General features: G+C 48.5%; 4 protein-coding genes across 4 annotated transcripts; 2 read left to right on the forward strand and 2 right to left on the reverse strand.

Annotated features, from left to right (window-relative positions):
- Positions 1-6501: 6501 nt before the first annotated feature.
- Positions 6502-7746, forward strand: BGW36DRAFT_289225 (uncharacterized protein; the record flags this gene model as incomplete). Its single annotated transcript, XM_046210644.1, has 3 exons — positions 6502-6543; positions 6623-6737; positions 6818-7746. The coding sequence occupies 3 exons, from the start codon at positions 6502-6504 to the stop codon at positions 7744-7746; spliced, it is 1086 nt and encodes a 361-aa protein (XP_046075970.1).
- Positions 7747-8914: 1168 nt separating this feature from the next.
- On the reverse strand, positions 8915-11309 carry BGW36DRAFT_120145 (kinase-like domain-containing protein). The gene is made up of 3 exons (XM_046209280.1): positions 10238-11309; positions 10044-10181; positions 8915-9988 (listed from the first exon to the last, which is right to left on the reverse strand). The coding sequence occupies exons 1-3, from the start codon at positions 11048-11050 to the stop codon at positions 8999-9001; spliced, it is 1941 nt and encodes a 646-aa protein (XP_046075971.1). The 5' UTR covers positions 11051-11309; the 3' UTR covers positions 8915-8998.
- A 999-nt stretch (positions 11310-12308) lies between these two features.
- BGW36DRAFT_289428 (putative TRAPP complex subunit) lies at positions 12309-13002 on the forward strand (the record flags this gene model as incomplete). Its single annotated transcript, XM_046210663.1, has 4 exons — positions 12309-12345; positions 12406-12601; positions 12694-12839; positions 12896-13002. 4 exons carry the CDS (start codon positions 12309-12311, stop codon positions 13000-13002), a joined length of 486 nt encoding a protein of 161 aa, XP_046075972.1.
- A 1845-nt stretch (positions 13003-14847) lies between these two features.
- On the reverse strand, positions 14848-15460 carry BGW36DRAFT_424866 (uncharacterized protein; the record flags this gene model as incomplete). The annotated part of the gene is made up of 2 exons (XM_046220028.1): positions 14848-15203; positions 15289-15460. The coding sequence occupies 2 exons, from the start codon at positions 15458-15460 to the stop codon at positions 14848-14850; spliced, it is 528 nt and encodes a 175-aa protein (XP_046075973.1).
- Positions 15461-16174: the final 714 nt, after the last annotated feature.

Consider the following 16174-nt stretch of genomic DNA (forward strand, 5'->3'; position numbering starts at 1 on the left):
GAAGGCTAAGGCGGCCCTTCCGCCTCCTGGTATTGGCTCCGGCCCGATGCCAAGCTTTGTTTAACCAGATTGGCCACGACAGCCTCCACGGTGTCGGTCATCAAAAGAGCCCTGTCGCACTGCTAATCTGGGGGGAAAGGCTCCAGGAGCAAGGCACTGAAGGGCAATATGGCTTCATGCTCAGCTTATGTATTCGTTCGCGAGCCGTCAAGACGAGAAGCAATTGCGCGAGTCGAATTCAGGACATCTACAAATGCCGGCCGGCTGCCGCTAGTCCCATTTGGGCGCTAAGACTTGGAATAACCAATGAACGCTTTCCCCTTGTTCTTACAAGAATACAAGTACATATTATCGTTCTTGCTTTGAGCGTGCCTCTTCTTTCACGATTGCACTCTGGCTTGCAACCTTTGTAAGCATTGTTCCTACGTGGAGACATCGGCTGCCTTTTCTTGTATCTCGGTTATGTCTCACTCACTGCACCCTTTATATCCCTACATGTATATTGTACACGTACTCAGCGACACTGCCAAGCGACGCGGCACCTGGGGAAGTTACACGTAGTCTTTTACTGTTGTCCAATACAGCATTGGCCCCTCTACTATCAATTGATCTTATTCTTTTTGTCAGCTTGGAGACTCTGCCGTTCATCAGTTGATGCCGGTGGCAGAGGTCAACCTGGTCAGATTAGCCCTGAACCGCCGGTAAACCTGGTCGCCTGTACAAGAAGCCAAATCATAGAGTACCTGGTCAAAATTTGTTTTCTTCTCTCCTGTCCTAGTCTGATGCTTCCAAGTAAGACGCAGCCGCAAGCGTGGCAGATGACGTTGTAGCTGTCAACGTGGCAGACGCTGAGGGGAGCAGGCGGCATTGCGCTGGAGGCAGAAGCGACTGCCGGTTGTGGTCCAGTGGTTATAAAACTAGGCGCTGCCGCATCTGTTGGCTTTCCTTTCATTTGAAACGTCTCGGTTCTTTCGTTGACAAGCCAAAGCCCAACAATGATCGAGGATGGAGCCGTGGGGGCTTTAAACGGCCTCGCTTGCAGCCATAGCGTTTATCCCTCCAACAAAGCCATAACGACAGACAGCCAGACAACCAGAATATTGGGTACGGCACGATCAGATATTAGCTCTGCTGTCTTGTTTCCCTCCTCCCTTTTATCCCCTTAGCGGGATTGTTCCATCTATTTTTACTAGTCCCTAGATGAAAAAAGCAGCGATGGGAGAGCTGATTGGGAGAGCCTGGCGCCTCTTGACGGAGGGCCATGGCATGCATGGACACGGGCAAATTTAACCCGACCAGGTTTGAGACCCAACTCCGAGAGAATCGCCGTGCAATAATGTCCATCGTCCGCTTGCCGCCTCTTTCGTGCATTAGTCAATGGCTTAAGGACTTAATGCCCTTGTCTGCATGATTCTGCAGTCCTCTTCGCGAGCAAAAGATGGTGACCGGGTAGATCCAGGGAAGGTGATCACCCGCACGGCCTTGACGCGCATGATAAAAACAGACATTGACCAATGCTGGTTAGGCTTGGTTCGCAGCCACCATGACAGGGAGTTCTTCAAGTTTGCCACCCCTGTTCATGTCATCGTGGGGGAAAGGAAAGGACCGTAGTAGGATTCTCTCTGGCGGTGGCTGGACAAGCCCTGGTGACATGCAAAAGCGCCACTTGAAGCGTGTCTTTATGTGTGGTGGCAATCATACAAAATAATAGTTGCGGCCGGCGCACTTTGGCCGGAAAGGAATACAATCATTCAATAACATCGATACACAGCAATAACCCTCCGTCATATGATCATTTTCCATTCGCTAACAGTACATAATGCAGATCTCGTACACAGAGAACTTTGGAATCAACCATGCATGCATGAATCGGTGGTCCATGCGACGTTTCCTAGCTGTGAAATAGCCGCCCACAAAAATAGAAAATGCCTGTGGCACCCTTGGACCTTTGCAATCAATCGAGCATCGAGATCGACATATGTTGGATTTGATGAGGATTTAGCGTTTGGCGAGGATTTAGTGTTTGGCGAATAATGCATTGCCTCGGCTGTGGTTATTTTCCAATTTCCATTACCTTTCGTGGATAGCCTAATTACCCATTACTAAATTATGGCGACTCACGCCTTGGCAGGGATCAATTCGCGCCGGTCTAATTAGATGCATGCATCAAAAAAAGAAAGGAAAGGCGAAAGAAAACAAACAACGAAATTCATTATTCGATGCCGCGTCCTCTTTTTTTCCGCCGCTAACGAGAATGGCGAACCCCTAAATTATGACTAGCATTCTGTCAAATTCTGTCAATCGCGCCTATCCTTTACATTTCCACACGATCTGATTTGTCTTTGACTCTATCAAAAAGTGGAAGGGTTTATGATCTACCCTCCCCCGAAACCAGTCCATTCTTACTACTGTTATTAATACTAGAGATGGGGACCTTTTTTCCTTCTCGAAGACATTTCGCTAAAATACAGGAATCCGTTGGCGACTAAAGGTACTACAACCGCCCTAATCATGTATCTAGGGTACCTAATGTATGACTGATTCGGCGCGTGCACAAAATGCTTGACTGTCATCCAACCATTTTCATGCACGAACTAAGACCTTGGCCCCACCAATTGCCCATCTTCAGGATTTGGGGCCATCAAGAGTTCTTGTCATACGGGCCTTGTTCGTTCATACCCTGTACAACAAGGGAGTGCGCGGGCCTTTAACCATATAGAACCGGCTTGATTTCTGGATTGGATGACAACAGGGCTTTACACCGTGGATGTTTCTTCCTTTGACATGCCCTCACCGGTGCGTCGTGCCCCCGAAGTCATTGTTAAAGTCCACTCTCCTTTTCCATAACACGCACTTCAGAATATGTGTTTATGACAGCATTCATTCTTGGATATTTTGCCTACGAATGGTCGACGTCTCATTTCCAAGCCTGGCGGAACCCGGTTTTCCATTTCAGCACAAGAATATGGTTACCCGTGGATAAGACCTGCCCAAGCATTGGGAGCTGTGGCGGTTTCTTTGCCCCTTTTCTCTTTGTTTGTGTCTTGTTTTAGTTTATTGGGTCATTGTTTACAGGCTCCCTCGAGTTGTTTCGAGTTTTCTTGTTAGCCATGGCCCACTAGTCGTCGGGTCAAAGCCATAAGGCAAAGTAAACGTTCGACAAGAAGCCGGCAACTGCAGCATGCCAGTATTTCCAACTCTGATAAGGGCGCTGGCAAATGAAACTGGGTTTCGCTGCATATCCGGCGTCATTGCTCTCCCTTTCTATTCTGGTGCAGGTGTCAGATAGGCTATAGTTATATATTAGCCCTGCTTCGTCAGTTGACAGCTTGATGGCCTGCTAGCGCCGCTATCTGTTGCCTGCAGCGGATGGATCACAATAATGGCATGACGGTAGTGGGCGCAGATCGTAAATGGCGCATGACTGCAGAAATGTCAAAACGCACATACTACTAAGGCGGGTGGGCCGGTGCATTCAATACGATGTTCACTCCCGCAGCGCAAGTGTCAACGGCAGGCTGATTTGATACCAGCGGATTCAAGACATCTGCAACAAATTGAAACGGCTGAGAGAGAGGCTTTAGCCACGGGGAGGTTTCAGTGTTGGCTGCAGCGTTTGGTGCTTCTCCACGGCAGAAATGTTATTTCCATCATGCAAATGTCTTCTGCAAAACATGAACGGTAAATCGGTCACACTCGCCTCAACATTGAATATGGTAATAATACCACCGCGTATGTAGTGAGTGACTGTGGGCAGTACGGACTAACAAGGGCGCAACCCATGGATTCGGGTTAGGGCAATTTCTTACGGCGACCCGTCATTTGCCCGGTGTTTGCCAAGGGGCCCCATTGCGGATGGCCCCAAGCCTCTCTGGGCTTAGTGCCAGCCGGCAAGGACGACCAGGGAGGCAGATGGCCAAATAGGAGACCAGCTATCAGTGGGGCCGCGCAGGGGTATGTTGAAATCGGCGGCTAGTGGAGCCTGGCCCAGCTTAATTCTCCTATCAGCGCGGGCTGCTCTGCTGCTGGGACCAGCGTTAACTGCACGTTCTTTGCTGTATAAGTTAGTTGTTGCTATTAAATGCTACCTGTTAGTTACAGCCCGTACCATCCTGGATAGTAGACGTACATGCGACGTACCAATTCCCCATTTTTAATTTTTCCCCCCTCCCTCTCAAAATCTCGGTTTTCCCGTGACCCAGACGGGAAGTTCCTCGCAGTTACCATGGTTCAGATCGATAGTCCGTAATAAATAGAACTAGCAAGAGCGATTGATACCCTGTCCTCACCAGCCTAATTGTCACCAGCTTGCATGGAGTAAGTCACTATTGTATCTTCTAGCGTATCTGTACGACACCGAGCCATTCCGAGCAGTCATCACTGCTGGGAACAGTGGTTCTTCGGCTGGCTGTACCAGGCTGGTCAATCAGTTCAACGCATTCAATACTAAATTACTAATAGCGGAAGAACCATAATCATAATAACGGTACCCGGTAACGACAGCAATAATATTAATCATGATTATTATTGAGCATGGTTGAATTCACCAGGATGGGCCACCAATGAATGCCGCGGCTAGTGCGGGCGAGGTTCCATCATGGTTGATTAACCAAGTCAAACTAAGAGCGCTAAGGCTGCCTGTGAAATAATAGTAATAAGCCTCCTGTTAAGCTTCTCCACTTCCCCCTCTCTTCTATGCAGCGCATGTGGACTGGCGATAAACCCGGTGGCCCATCGGCACAGAATTTCGAATCAATCGCCGTCATGAAACGGCCGCGCCTAAACGGGTCGATCTAGAACCCCCTCAGGAACTGACGATAGAGCAGCACTGCCGCGTACTGACGATGCTGATGGTGACGATGACGGAGACGGGACCCTAGTGATGGCGCAGGGTATGTGGCTTTGGCGCCGATGGTTCACCAAGCATCAATAATAATAATTACTTGGTGCGAGCTCCTGACAGTTCTGACGATGACGATGACGATGACTATGGCTCCAGCTATGGTGTTTGTCCATGTACACATGCATGAATCTTCGGCGAATTAGAATATTAGCAGCTTTCATCGGATCAGCATCATGCAGCCCGGCCATCTCGCTTCTCGGTAACATGCATGCTATCCATCACCCTGCGCGTGTTGCCCACGCCCGTTTCTAGATACGTATATCGTCTCGTGCAACAACAAGCCGAGCTGGAGCCGTCCCCTCTTGCTCTCGTGTCTGAAGAGGGAGCAACTAACTGACCACCTATGGTTCTGGCCGTCTGCTGCTGCTTGCAGGTATCCGCCCCAAAGCTGTGCGGACTCTGCACGGAACCCCCGATCCTTAGCTAGCAAGTTAGGGGCGTCCTCTTTAACCAAAACCTGAGAAAATCTCTCGTTTTTGTTTGGTCAGGGAAGCTCCCGACACTGCGACGTACCCGTACCTTATTGTTTTGTTACTGCGATTGACTTGGAGTTGTTGTCTACTTGACCCGCTACTCTGGACCGGGGTCTCTGACTGCCTGCCACTACTAGCACTGGATCATGCAGCAAAAAAGTAAATTACTCACTTAACCAACTCACTAATTAATTAAGTACTTTGACGACTGGTGTTGCAGCCGCTCGTCCAGTCGTCCCGGGTACATCTTCGTTTCCTGCCTGCCTTTTTTTTCTTACTTTCTTTTTTCCCTCTCTTCCCTTCCCTTTCCTTTCCTCTCTACCTCTCTTTCCTCCCCCCCCTCTCTTTCTCTCCCTCCTCCTCTCCTCTCCTCTCCTCTCCCTCTCTTCTCTTCTCTTCGCCTGCCTGTGGACCCTCTCTGCCCTTGTCCACTTGTCGCCCTCGTCCCTGCGCATCCCCACCCGCTCCTTCCTCCCGCGTTTCCGTACGGGCCATGCTTCGGTGTATGTAAAGTCACCACGCGTCTTCCCTCGTTTGTTTTCTGTTTTGCTTTTCAATCATTGGAATCTTCCTTAAGCAGCAACCCAGAAAAGAGAAGGAAAAGAGAGAAGCTCTGGTGTGCAATCTTGAGCGCAACGACAGCGACTCATGGACCACCTTTTCACCAGAAAACACGAATGATACGACGTTTTGCTGCGATTTTGCACACCTCGCCTTAGTTCTTGTCGATGCTTTCACTGTTTAGGCTACCTCCAGTCGCTTGTTATACATAGTTTCGCCTTTCCTTTACGCCAGCTTTGTGCTCTTTAGTTTCTATTGATGACTTGGGATTCTACTTGCCAACTCCCTTCGCTCCATCCTCTCGGTACCCGTCGCCGTACCTTGATATCCCTCCACGCCCCGCGTCACGCCCTCAGTTAGACACCCCATTTGTTTTTGGGAGGTATTTTGTGAAATTTGCAACGGTCTTTCTTTGTTTCTAACTTCTGCGTTCTATTCGTCTGTTTTCGCGCTTTGGACTCCACTCTCCCTTAATCGTTGAACTTAAGTGGCATATCCTTCCGTGCCCTATCTTGCTGTAACTGGAAATCGACCTCAACGACCTATACCCATGAGCGCCTGGACATGCCGGATCAAATCGATCGAGATTGGACAGAGGAGGAGAAGGTATGCCATGTCTCCTGCCTTAATGGGCCATTCCCTAACTAATTATGCCCCCAATAATGGCTAACTAAGAATCTCTCAGTATGGTCTGCTCACTGTAATCCTCCGGAATGCTGGTGTTCCTCCAAGTTCTCTCTTTGAGGTATTCCGACAATACAATGTGAAACCGCCATGGGATGACATGGCACTGCCGCCAGGTAAGAGAGTCCTCCTTATTCTTTCAATGTTTACTTTTCCAGGTTCATGGTCTGTTGTGATGTCTACTGACCATTACCAGGTCGTACTCTGAACGAATGTAAACAGCAGTTTACAGCTATGTGGCAAACCAGTCAATCTCAGCTACATGCACGTCCAACAGAGTCTTGGCAAGTACCGCCTCCGCCTGCTGTATTCCCAGCTTTCAATCACCCGACGCCTGTGAATCCAGCTCTTAGTAATGATCCTTATACATCACGAAAGCGACCACTCTATTCGACAGAAAGACCTGCTATTCCACGTGCTATTCAACCAAGACCACCACATAGCATTGGACAATTCAACAGTGAGGCCGGTTCTCCAGGCCCAGGATCTCCTGGTTGGGCTGACTATACCCCAGGAAAGGGTAGTGAGCCCCCAAGGAAGCGAGGAAGACCGAATAAGGCAGAGGCAGAGCGGCGCAAGGCGGAGGCAGAAGCACGAGGTGAATCATATCCTCCTCCACGGCGCCGATCGTCCAAGACCAAGAATCCAGCTACACCCTCTGGGGGTGCCAGTGCCACTAGCGACAGCTCGATGGTTTCTCCGATGCATGTGGCCCATACACCAGAACTACAGAAGCAAGAGAGAATTCTAGACACTCTGGTATCAAAGGACTTACCGGAGCAGAATACTCAGCTAGGAATAGAAGCCTCGGACGCTCCAGATACAGATCCTGTCAAAGGTATAATTCGCTCTCAGACTAGCCAAGACCGAAGACTTCCGCTTCCTCATGAGTTTCCCGCAAGAAGAGAGAGCTTCAGTACACGGAAATCACCCCATGAATCTCTCATACCTCAAACTCGGACCCTTGATCACCCATTTGATGCCTCGCCCAAGCCCCAGACAGATGAAAAGATAACACATCCACCGACAGACCATATCATTCAACAAGCAAAGAGCGGGCCACAGGTGCATCCGAGCGGAGGTTATATTACGGCAATAACACATCCTGGAGAGACAAAAACATAACGCCCCCCCTCCCAAAAAACTCATGAGATCTAAAAAGATATGAATGATGATCGCCGCAAAATGACAAACATAGAGAAACGTTTTTTACGGTTTTGTTCCAACCGATTTTTTGTGTTATAAATGAGACGAGTGAAAGTTGGATCGCACTGGAGAACTATACTAATTAGTCAGATGCGATGCCACCGAGATGGACGAAAATCTTGAAGATGATACGGCACACATGCGTTATGCATTTACCACGATCACTAAATTATTCCCCATTTATGATGAGTTCTTTTTTATTCTTCCCTTTTGGTTTCATTCGAATTTTTTGAACTGTCCAATCTATGCCCTCCTTTAGTGAGTCGCCCGGACGTATCATTGTTTAATGTGCTCTTTCATGCGAAACGCAGATATGAATCAAACCTGCTCCGAACTTTCCAATTTTGTGTCCGTGATCGTTGATTTCTGTTTCTGATTTACGGTTTATTATCTGATGATGACATGCGACGGCATCTCTCTCTATACTACTGTATATTTCCTTTTTCATTTATGCTGTACATGTGCCCGTTGATGTTTTTGTAATAATGAATTTTGGGTGGTACTTGTTGAATGGGTTGGTTTGGTTTGAATTCAGAGGGGAGGACTCAGTAATATGGGCAAAGTATTACTTTGCTGTCTGCTTGTATATTAGTTGATACTGCTCAATGTCGTTGAAACATTGAAACGAATACATTGTACGTAATGTTTTGTTACTAGAAATGGCCGAAGTTTGAATGTAGTATTAAGGTTTTCTGTTTGTCTTTCATCTGCATTCAGACCGATTGACGTCGGATTAATTTTGGCATCTATGGAGTCCGCCCGTAGATAATGCAAAAAGTTCAAATCTTTGTGGTATTGATATGGGGAGAGTCCACCTTTATGGTGCTATATTTAAACCTTTGTCACTTGACTGTATGTCTAGTCAAAGGATATGCTTCGGACGCGATTCAAAGGGCTGGAAATGAGACAATGGGTGAATATAAATACAAGTATATTGACATTGAATCATAATTATTGGTAAGGATATGGAGAGACTTTGCTCGCATTCCTTTGGCTCTACTCATCTTCTAATTAAAAATACATGAGTGGTTCAAGCTTGACTACTCCATGGCTTGTTTCCCCCCTTTCTTGGCAAGTAATAATGGTCAATGACAGGCTGCAGTTATTCGAAGATGGAGATGGACAAAATTAAACAAGAAAAACAACCAGTGTGAGAATAGGATGAATGACGTTAGATAATAGATGGTAGCGTCTTTGTATGCTCGGTTGATGGTGTGTTTGTGTTTGTGTTTGTATTTCCATGTGATTCTCCCCCCTCTGACGGAGCTGATGATGATGCTGTTTCCTTTTGGTTCTTCCGTGCTTCGATCTGCGCACTCAGAGCACTGCGAAAGGCCGCTCCGGCTGATGCAACAGCCCCAGAGACCTTCTCGCCTAGTTTGAGAACAAACTCGTCGGCTGGTTTGTGGCTATCATGCCCTTCTAACGAGGACGAAGATGATGTTGGCTGGTGGATTAATTTCATCACTTCGCTCAGATGGTCCCTTTTGTTTTCTACGCGTCGAGTCAAATAAACTGTGGTTGATGTATCGCGGCGATCGATAGTACGTCTCTTGATTCGTTCTATTTCTTCGCGATATGCTGTCTCGTAGATGTCGATTTCCGAAGCCCCAGGTGATTCTGACACAATGGGAGCAGCATTTGACTCATTGTATGGGAGATCAGCTATACTTTCGGGGGTTGTTGTATGTGGGACGGTAATTGGTGAAGGGATTGCTTGAGCACCTCCTTCAACAGGCTGGTTTGTGAAGCCAGTGAAAGTGGACGGGCCGATATAGAGGAAAGGGTGATCCTCTTCTAAAGGATCCCGCGCATGGCCACGCGTGCCTTCAGAAAAGCTACCTAGAGGTGTATCTTCTCTTGACGAGGAAACAAGCGAAGCCGGACGTGGATTCTGTATCGACGAGACGCCAGACCCATGCCTTCTAGGGGATCGGCCTCTTTCTCGTGATGATGACTGTGGACGGAATAGAGGCTTTTGAAATGGCCCAGCTTCCTTGTATATTTTTTTGAAATTATGTAGTGATTCGATACCTTCATCAGCATCCATTTCCATCGGGGGCTGGACTAAATGCGAGTCATGCTCAAGGCCGAGGATACTATGGAGCTGTGGGGATTTTGTAGGGTCGACCAGTTTCTTGAACTTTGTTACGGCTTTCATCTGTTCAAACCGATTAGCAAGCCGCTTCGAGCGATAGTGAAGAATAACAACATACTACGACAAAAAGATTCTCCAAATTATGCGTAATTGCCGTATTCATCTCTTCTTCGGTAGGAGGTTCGATCAATTGAGCGGTATTTTCCTCTTCGGGTAGTAATGGGTCTGCGCCTTTCTTGGTAACCCAAGGGTGATCCTGAAAATGAAAGTTAGATACAGAGACCAATTGCGTAAGAGTTGATAACCACCCACTCGTAACTCTCGCATAGATATTCTTTTCAACGGGTCCTTTTCTAGGATTTTGTTCATCAAGTCCGTGAAATCCTCATCTGTCTCTCCTTCCAAATCAATGGGATCACTGCGGATAGATTCGTATAAATCAAAGATATTTATCTTTTCGAACGGAATGTGTCCGTAGCGTAAACAGTAGAGCGTCACTCCCATAGACCAAATGTCAGCCGCTTTACCAGATACATCTCCATGCTTGACGACACAAAGCTCGGGTGGCAGAAAGGCCGGAGAACCTGCCGACTTAGCTGTGTACATGTCAGAATCTTTAGCAAACATTTCCGAGACTCCAAAGTCCACAACTTTCAAGACATCATCGCCAGTGAGTAGACAATTGTCGGGCTTGATGTCTCTGTGAGCAATGCCCTGGGCATGTAAATATTCAATGCCAAGTATCAGGTCACGGAACCAGAGTCGACATTTTTCGTTTTCGTATGGGTCTGACTTTTGCTCCAGCCCGACTTTCATGATAACGCCCTTCTTACACATTTCCATCACCATGTATAGAGAATCCTCGGTGGGGTCGTCTAAGACTTCAATGAGGGAAACTAAATTGCTGTGGTTCAGCTTTTTCATGATAGCAATCTCCTCCTTGATCAAATCCAATGGATGACCGGGGTGTGCATCGTCAGTACCAGACGGATGGCGATGAAGCGGAGAGTTGAAGCCGGTTCCTGGGCGCTGTGGTCCACGGGGTCTTCGTAGCACGTGCGACTGTTGTCGTTTCCTCAGCCTGGCCTTGGAGAATTCTTTGACAGCCTGAGAAAAAAGCATCATTAGCGATTGAAGCCACCAGCGAAGTTAATACATGTTGAGAAGGTAATAGGGGTTTACATATTCTTCGCCATACTGATCAACTGCTAAATGGACTGCCCCAAACGAACCTCGCCCAATTTCTTGTTTGATAATATACTGATTTATACGATGTTGAGCAGTGCCATCGTCTTGGCTTGTTGTGTATTCGGATCTGGCATTGAGAGTCTCCTGCGAAGCGCTGGGTCAGCCAACCTTCTGCTGGCGACAGGCAATAGCACCAACCTTCACTTGTCGTGGCGCAGTCAGTTGACGATGCTGGTGTCGATGAGGGCTGTTGTACGATGTAGCTGATCTGCAAGGTGAGATCAGTACCATGCTAGGAACCGATAGGCATTGAAGCCCAAACATGCGGGCAGGAAGTCGTCTGAATTCTTAATGATCGGAATTGAACAGTCACTCACGTATGCCTGACTGGCCTATGAGGCTCTAGAGGAATACCACCAGTTTCTGAATCCGAGAACGTGCTTGGGCTGGACGCCATGGGATCTGGCTCGGTGTTCATGGCGTGGTCAGACATGAATGCCCCGAGATATGGTGTTGGATATGCGATCCCTCGAGCTAAAGTACGACAGACGATAGGGTTTGCTGGAGCGAGACTAAATACAACGAGCTCAATGAAGGCCACGACCAGACAAGAACACAAGGCTTGGTTTGGATCGGGGCCCAGCTGACGATAATGAAGCGCGCGGGGGTGGGGGATTTAAAGCAGCCGATGATAAAGACCGGGGGAGGTGCCCCTCCAATAGCGGCGCAATTGACGGTGCGTCCTCAAGCTAAGAATAGACAGAGAGGGCACCTTGGCCGTGGAGTTGACAGTAAATGGGAGGAATGAGACAGGACAGCCGGCTGCGTGATGCTTTTTTGGGCTGGGGATTTGGTGGTCGTGGATTTTCATGGGCTGTTGGAGACAGACATCGTGGCGAACGGCGAATATGTCTGCGCAGGCGATCGCAGGCCAGCGAATGAGGCCATTCAGTCTCGTGAGGCTGATGGGGCTCTCGCCTGGCTCTCGGCCAATTAAGTCCTGGGACGTGACGGTCGGCCAATGGCGGCAGCCACAGCGGGGCGCCGGTAGCTTCCCGCACTCGTTCCTTCCCTTCCAGCATTCGCAGTTGCTTTCACATGGGCAGCAGCAGCTTCACCTTCCGCATCTTCTGCCCTGCTTAATTCAACCTCGACGCTTCCTGCTGCCGGCCCTGCTTGGCCTTCGTCCCTGACCATGACCGTCTACTCCTTCTATATCTTCGACCGCCACGGTAATCATAGCTCTCTGCTCCTGTACGCCCCCCCTTAACTGACCAATCTGCTTCTGATAGCCGAATGTATCTACAAGCGTCGCTGGCTGGCACGCCCAGCATTGACCAGCACTAAACCTGCCCGTCCTGCCTCGGATACGCCGAATTCAAGCACTGCCGTCGCCGCTGGTCCTGGGGTGCCGTCTCGAAATACTGACGACGACGATGCGAAGCTGGTCTTTGGAACCGTCTTCTCGCTGCGGAATATGGTGCGCAAGTTGGGGGAGAGGACGATAGGTACGATGCGGCACATGCATTCTATCCTTGTTTGGCAGATTGACTAACGCGGGGAATGTTGGTCGTAATCAGTTTTATATCCTACCGTACTACGCAGTACAAGCTACATTTCTACGAATCACCAACCAACATCAAATTTGTCATGCTCACAGACAACAAGGCACCAAGCATGCGGATAGCTTTGCAGCAGATATATGTCAATCTTTTCGTGGAATATGGTAACTTCATCCCAGTGCCCTCGATGTGGATTGGCACTTACACACCTGGGCTGCAGTTGTCAAAAATCCTTTGTCTCCGGTGGAACATCCCAATGGACTCGGTGTCAACAATGAGCTTTTTGAAGAGTCACTGGAGCAGTTTGTGGTAGGTCTAGGTCTCTAGAGGCGATTTGACATGTTTTCTGATAGTCATGGCAAAGACACGCGTGCTTTCTTAGAGCAATACAAGAGGGTGCTTGTTCAGCCACAGCTGGTCGTTTGCCGCAGATGAGCAGGAGTTTGTTTATATATCATCAGCCGCAATCAATTGGAAGTCTTGCATGGTAAGAGCTCGATCTATATTGTGAATCTGCCATGTACCGCTGACATGTGACTATTATCTTAGTTTCGTGGGATCACGACGAGCCTCGAGGAGTGCGAATTTGAATAAACGCACAGTATCTGTTCCAGACTGGATCACTTAGATTCAGAATCCACTTCGGAAGAATGCTCCGGTTATGCGTTAAGGTCAATACGCTGGGTATTCCGGTGACACATAATACTTACTCAAGTCTACTTGTGAAGGTGAAATGAACAACCGTTCTTTTTTACTACTTGGATCCTACAAAATAAGCGCTCACGGACCAGAAAGATACTAGTTAACCAGGGTACATGATGTATACAGGTTACAAAGTCTCCAAGATGCGGATATTCCTAGGCAAAATATCCTGATATGTCGTTAACGATTCATTGGTATACATTCGAAATTGGGAAATACCGTGGTATCTGCACCATTCGAGATGGTTTCAATGCAATGCAAACTTGCAAAGCTGCTGGCAACTGCGTTCGATCAATCACATTACCTGTTACAAGTTAGAGCTAGTATATATCTACAGCTGCAAGATGTTATTGGGTCGGCAATCAACGCTCCGCACGAGATGCATGCTTTTGCTACATGCTGCACTACCTTGTCCAGAGCAGTCGTGTCGATAGTGGGAGGTATATATACAACCAATGCCAACAGGCGTATCATACTGCTGGAAGAGGAAACGATGTGGCGGTGAGACCAGATAAGCTGACGGTTGAGGATGTTTGCTTTTGGGCGAATTGGCCCAAAGCGCTTCCGAGCTGAACGGAATGGCAATGAAGTAATGGTTTATTGTTTGTTCGTTATTATTAATATTTAGTCGGGAGGTGCTAAGCCAAGCTTAAGCTTTAGTGATTAACCGCTGGCCGAAATTAAATGTCTCATAGTAGCTGGCGAGGGGTCAAGGAGGGGCCACGCTGGCTTGGCTTTGGTTGCGGTAATCTATCTGTTCTATAGTACCGGAAAGCGTGCATCCGCTCGTAATTTATCATTATAGTAAGAGCCTAGTAGTTACTTGATTATTGTTACTATTATTTCATTGAAATTATATGGAAACGCTCACTATGATGCGCTCATCAGATGTTGGCTATCAGGCTGCATATGTACGTCCCATGCTTGCAGTCGCCAAGTTATCCACATACCCATAGCCGGCTGTCTCCATATTACTCAGTACTACTCTGTACTATTACTTCATCGAGAATAACATATGCGTCTTGACTCCATAGTTCATGGAGACTACTGATAGACAACCAAATTTCAATTCGTGACTGCCTGGACTAACCACATGCAGTGCCCTACTTCACTGCCAATACGGGTCAGGATGCAGCAACGCGACCAGCTGAATGAAGACCAGATATTATTAATAATATTACTGTTGAAAAACAGCTCGGCGCATGGCATCGAGTTTCCATATCGTCTGTATCATTGGTAATAATTTGTCATTAGCCGCTACGCTCACTAGTCATTGGCGTCGGTTAGTATCATTTACATACATAATGTTAGACTAAGTATGGTTGTCGCGTGTGGCTTGATATTAGTTTACAATGCAGAGGATGTCAACGAATCTAGAAACACTGATATCAAATCATGCACTGCTTCTATCTTCCCTGATCACGGCTTATATAGTTCGTAGGCGTATAAATAATCAGATCGACCACGCAACTAACTGGCGCCACGGTCTGAATCGAAATGCGGCACTCCCACCTTGGCTCCTGTTACTGGAGATCTGTCGCCTGTCCTGATTGTGTCGAATGAGGTCACGCTATGCAGTATGCACAGCCTCAGTGACCGCCCTCGTGGAGAGAGCCCTCTCCCGGTAACGTCAATGTCACCTGCAACCTTCTCTGATGCCCTCTCGCTCAGGCTCTCCAGAGGAGCCTGGAATAAATCAACGACGCTGCCCCATTGGACCCGAGACGAGGGGAGAGCAAGCATGAGGGGAAGGCCTCCGACTTCTCGCAGGTTGTCACTAGCATCGTATGACCCGTGACAATACGACCAGCAGTCGCCAGAGCGCACTTGTTTAGGGGTAATTTTAGCTTGGGCGGGGGAAGGAGGAGGTGTTGGTGATACAGCTGTCGTGCGCGGTTTTTCTGCACGAACCGTCCTGCTCTGCGCTCTGCAGTGTTCTGCTCGGTGCTGTGTTGTGCAGCGATGGTGTCGAGCGCTGCTGCGAGTTGTTTGATGGCGGTGGAGCGGGCTGTGGCACAGGGCTGAGCGAGGACTGGCCCGTGTATGTTGCCGTACGGTGCGTGTACGGCGTGAATGCGCGCATACCGCCTGGCGGTAATTTACCGGCTCTGGCTGTGCTCGGCACTGACCAAACCCGTACCGCCAGTACCTGTAATTACAGGCGGCGGCACAACCTCTTCTTATCCAGAACGTGAAAGTCTGTCTCCTGGTGGCTAATATTACTACTACACATACTTTTCTGGGGCGAACCCGTCTTTCAGTGCCGCCCACTGCCCACTGCCCACAATGAGCCAGAAGATTTAAATGCTGTCATATTGCCGCGGCCTGGTGCCCGTCCTCCCCCGAGAAATAGGCGGCCACCCCCGTCAGCAATAATTTCTTGCCTTGTGTTGTCTGTTCTCCCTTTCTCCTCCTGCTGGTCAGTCTGCGGTGGTGCCTTCCTCCAGCCTTCTTGGTACTGTAGCATTACGATTAAGTAACGCTTTCTTCTCTGGTGCCCATCGCTCCCCTCGCCGTCGCAAATTCCGTTGGGGAGCAAGAGAGAAAAATTATACATCTAACAATCCGTCTTTTTTCCTTCTTTTTCTCATCGCGTGTCCTGCCGACCGTTTTTCTTTGAGGCAAGCCCCGTCCCGCCGAGTGGTGATTTTTAAGCATTCCGCATTTCCGAGCCTGGGTCAGCGCACGCCGTTTATATGTGTGCGTGTGTGTGCGTGTGTGTGACCACTGATCCAGTGCAATTTCGTCACTCTAGACAGTCTCTATAAAGGCGACAGCCCTCATTGATTCAGTTTCG

Source organism: Talaromyces proteolyticus, assembly GCF_021365285.1.
Source record: "Talaromyces proteolyticus strain PMI_201 chromosome Unknown BGW36scaffold_3, whole genome shotgun sequence".
In the NCBI taxonomy this organism is placed as follows: Eukaryota; Fungi; Ascomycota; class Eurotiomycetes; order Eurotiales; family Trichocomaceae; genus Talaromyces; species Talaromyces proteolyticus.